This window comes from Gavialis gangeticus, unplaced genomic scaffold, assembly GCF_001723915.1.
Source record: "Gavialis gangeticus isolate Ggan-Ray unplaced genomic scaffold, GavGan_comp1, whole genome shotgun sequence".
NCBI classification, from domain to species: domain Eukaryota; kingdom Metazoa; phylum Chordata; order Crocodylia; family Gavialidae; genus Gavialis; species Gavialis gangeticus.
This window is the reverse complement of record NW_017728992.1, coordinates 36,235,884-36,238,812: the sequence shown is the minus strand read 5'-3', so window position 1 is coordinate 36,238,812 and position 2,929 is coordinate 36,235,884. Positions and strand designations below refer to the sequence as shown.

Sequence of the window (2,929 nt, the reverse complement as noted above, 5' to 3'; positions counted from 1 at the left end):
GAGCCACACACCCACACCAATAAACACCATTCAACCCCTAAACATACCCAATGCCCCCACACACAGCCACATAACCTCACAAACTCTCTCTATACCTCCTAACACCCTCCCATTCCCACCCCGCACACATACCCCCACCCCACCATACACACACAATATAAAATTTATTTTGAATTATTATGCAAGTACCTCTATATATAGTACACAAACACAAATCATGCCAAAATTATTTTTGGTAATACAACTAAAATGTTATACAGTGGAGTCTCATCATACATGCATTTAACTTACACAAATTCAACAGTACGTGCTCAGCAAAAAAAGAAGAAAAAAACAATTTAAATAGTGTGGGAGATTCTGCCCACCATTCCACTCAATAAGTGTATGCCCCAGAGTGAGCGTGAGATGGGAGACGTGAATCTGCTGTTCCCTCAGTCAGTCTCAGTTCCTGCGTGCCTCTCATAGTGTGAGCATCTTGCTGTGCTGAGTGTGATTCTAGTGTTTAAAGATACCTATTTTTCATACAACATGGCCCCTAAATGCAAGCTAAGTATTTCATCTGGTGCTCAACTGAAGAAACAGTGATCTGTTCCAATGCTGGTGGAAAAACTGGCTGTGTTGGACTTATTGAGAGACGGTATGTCAGTCTCCAATGTGGCGTGTAAATATGGCCACAATGAATCTATCATCTGTGCCATCAAGGTTCGAGAGAGAGAAATTCATCAAGCCGTGGCATCAAGTGCTCCAATAACTGCTAAGGTGAGGAGCCAAGTGCGTAATAACACTTTAGTGAAGACTGAAAAGGCTTAAACTTATGGCTGGAAGACATGAACCATAAACGTGTGCCTATCGATGACAACACATTGCGAGGAAAGGCTCTTATCCTCTACGCACTGTTAAAACCTCCCACCAAAGAGGGACAGCCTTCTGATGAGAAGGAATTCAAAGCCAGCCAAGGTTGGTTTAACAGTTTTAGGAACCGCTTCAACCTCAAAAACATGCAGACTACTTGTGAAGCTGCATCTGCTGATGAAAAGGCAGCAAAAGCCTACCCTGAACAATTAAAGAAAATCATAGAAGAAAAGGGCTGTCTTCTGGAACAAGTTTTTAATGCTGACGAGACTGGGCTCTTCTGGAAAAAAATGCCCAACTGCACTTACATTTTGAAATCAGAAAAACAAGCCCCTGGCTTCAAAGCAGCTAAAGACCGTGTAACTTTGTTGTTTTGTGGCAATGCGGCTGGTCATTTAATAAAGCCGTGCTTGCTCTACAGGGCTGCAAATCCCCATGCCCTAAAAGGCAAGAACAAAAATCTCCTGCCTGTGTTCTGGCAATCAAATAAAAAGGCTTGGGTGATGGCAGCATTATTTCTGGATTGGTTCCACAAGTGTTTCATTCTGGAGGTCAAGCAGTACCTCGAAGAGAAAGGACTTGACTTTAAAGTGTTGCTGATCATAGACAATGCTCCTGGTCACCCTGAGGCACTCCAGTTTGTGCATAATGACATTGAAGTCGTCTTTCTCCCCCACAATACCACCTCCATCCTCCAACCCCTCGACCAAGGCATGATTCGCTGTTTCAAGGCCATGGACATGAGGCTTACGTTCTCACAGATATGTAGCGCTACAGTTACTGATCCCAAACTTAATGTGATAGAGTGTTGGAAGTCGTTCAACATTGCCTATTGCATCACTTATATTAAACAGGCAATGGATGCAATCAAGCCTGAAACAGTTGATGCATGTTGGTGAAACCTATGGAAAGAATGTGTGAATGATTTTAAGGGTTTCCTGACCATTGACAAAGAAGTGAAACGCATTGTTCAGCCAGCCAGACAAGTGGTTGGTGATGGCTTTGTCGACATCCTCGAGGAAGAAATTGAAGAATTAATTGAGGGCCATAGAGAAACATTGACTAATGAAGAGTTAGAGGAATTGATAATATCATCTGCAGAAGATGAAGATGATGATGACGAACAGGAAGAGCCAGCAAGTTGGAATCTTCATAAATTTGCTGAAGTGTTCCAAGAAGCAAAACACTTGAAAGATTTAATTTCTGAATATGATCCCTCTATGGAACGAAGCCTCAAAATCACATGTAGTATTATGGGCGATTTGGGACCATTCCAAGAAATGTTTGAGCAGCTCAAGAGACAACAGCGACAGTTACCGATCACCATGTTTTTCAAGAAAAAACAACCAGCAACAGATAAGCCTATGCAATCAACTTCTCGAGCTGAACCAGAGCCAGCCACTTCATCTGTGACTCGCTCTCCATAATTTTGACTATATGCAATTTTCGCTTTACACACTAACTTTAGAACCTAACCCCTGCATAAGATGCGACTCCACTGTAATAGGTGTTTAACTTTTAGTGTACGATTTGGTTTTTTCTGGTTCTAAGGTGGCAACCTCTCCCCCATAAAGGAGTATTTCTGGGGGGCAAGGGGAGAGACTTCCAGTGGAAAAGGTCAAGGTCTAAGGGTGGGCAGTCCCAAGATGGCAATCCATGCAGCCCTCAACAGCTCACCAAACCTCGTTAAGTGGCCCTCTGCCCAAAATAATTGCCTGCCCCTCCCTTACATCCAACCATGCCTTATCACCAGTATAGGGGGAACCTGATCCTGGGCTGCCCCTGAATTAGCAGGAAGCCCACAATGCTAGGAGCTCCTTTGCTGAGTGGAATCCCAGCTGACAGGACCATGCACAGCTGGGACCAAGAATCCTTGCACTTGATGGGGCTGTTGGTCCTGGCTGTGCCACACACAGCCAGAACCAAGAGCCTCATTAGATGCTGTACTTTCAGACCCTGAAGCCATAGGGCACTGCTGTGGTCTCCCAGTTGTGGGGGTATGCGAAGTACCTGGTGGCTGGGAGATTGGAGCAGCTGACATCTTCTAGCCACTACCTGGAGTGCCTCTACCCCCCTG

General features: G+C 44.6%; 1 protein-coding gene across 1 annotated transcript; it reads left to right on the top strand.

The window, feature by feature from the left end:
• The first annotated feature begins 827 nt into the window (after nt 1-827).
• LOC109298414 (tigger transposable element-derived protein 1-like) lies at nt 828-2,279 on the top strand. Its single transcript, XM_019518497.1, has 2 exons — nt 828-1,706; nt 1,785-2,279. Exons 1-2 carry the CDS (start codon nt 828-830, stop codon nt 2,277-2,279), a joined length of 1,374 nt encoding a protein of 457 aa, XP_019374042.1.
• The last annotated feature ends 650 nt before the right edge of the window (nt 2,280-2,929 follow it).

Bases quoted from the DNA above. Each gene is read 5' to 3' on its own strand.
- LOC109298414 (XM_019518497.1), top strand. From the start codon at position 828: ATGAACCATAAACGTGTGCCTATCGATGACAACACATTGCGAGGAAAG. The intron at 1,707-1,784 runs GCAATGGATGCA...AATGATTTTAAG, and splicing joins GCATCACTTATATTAAACAG to GGTTTCCTGACCATTGACAA.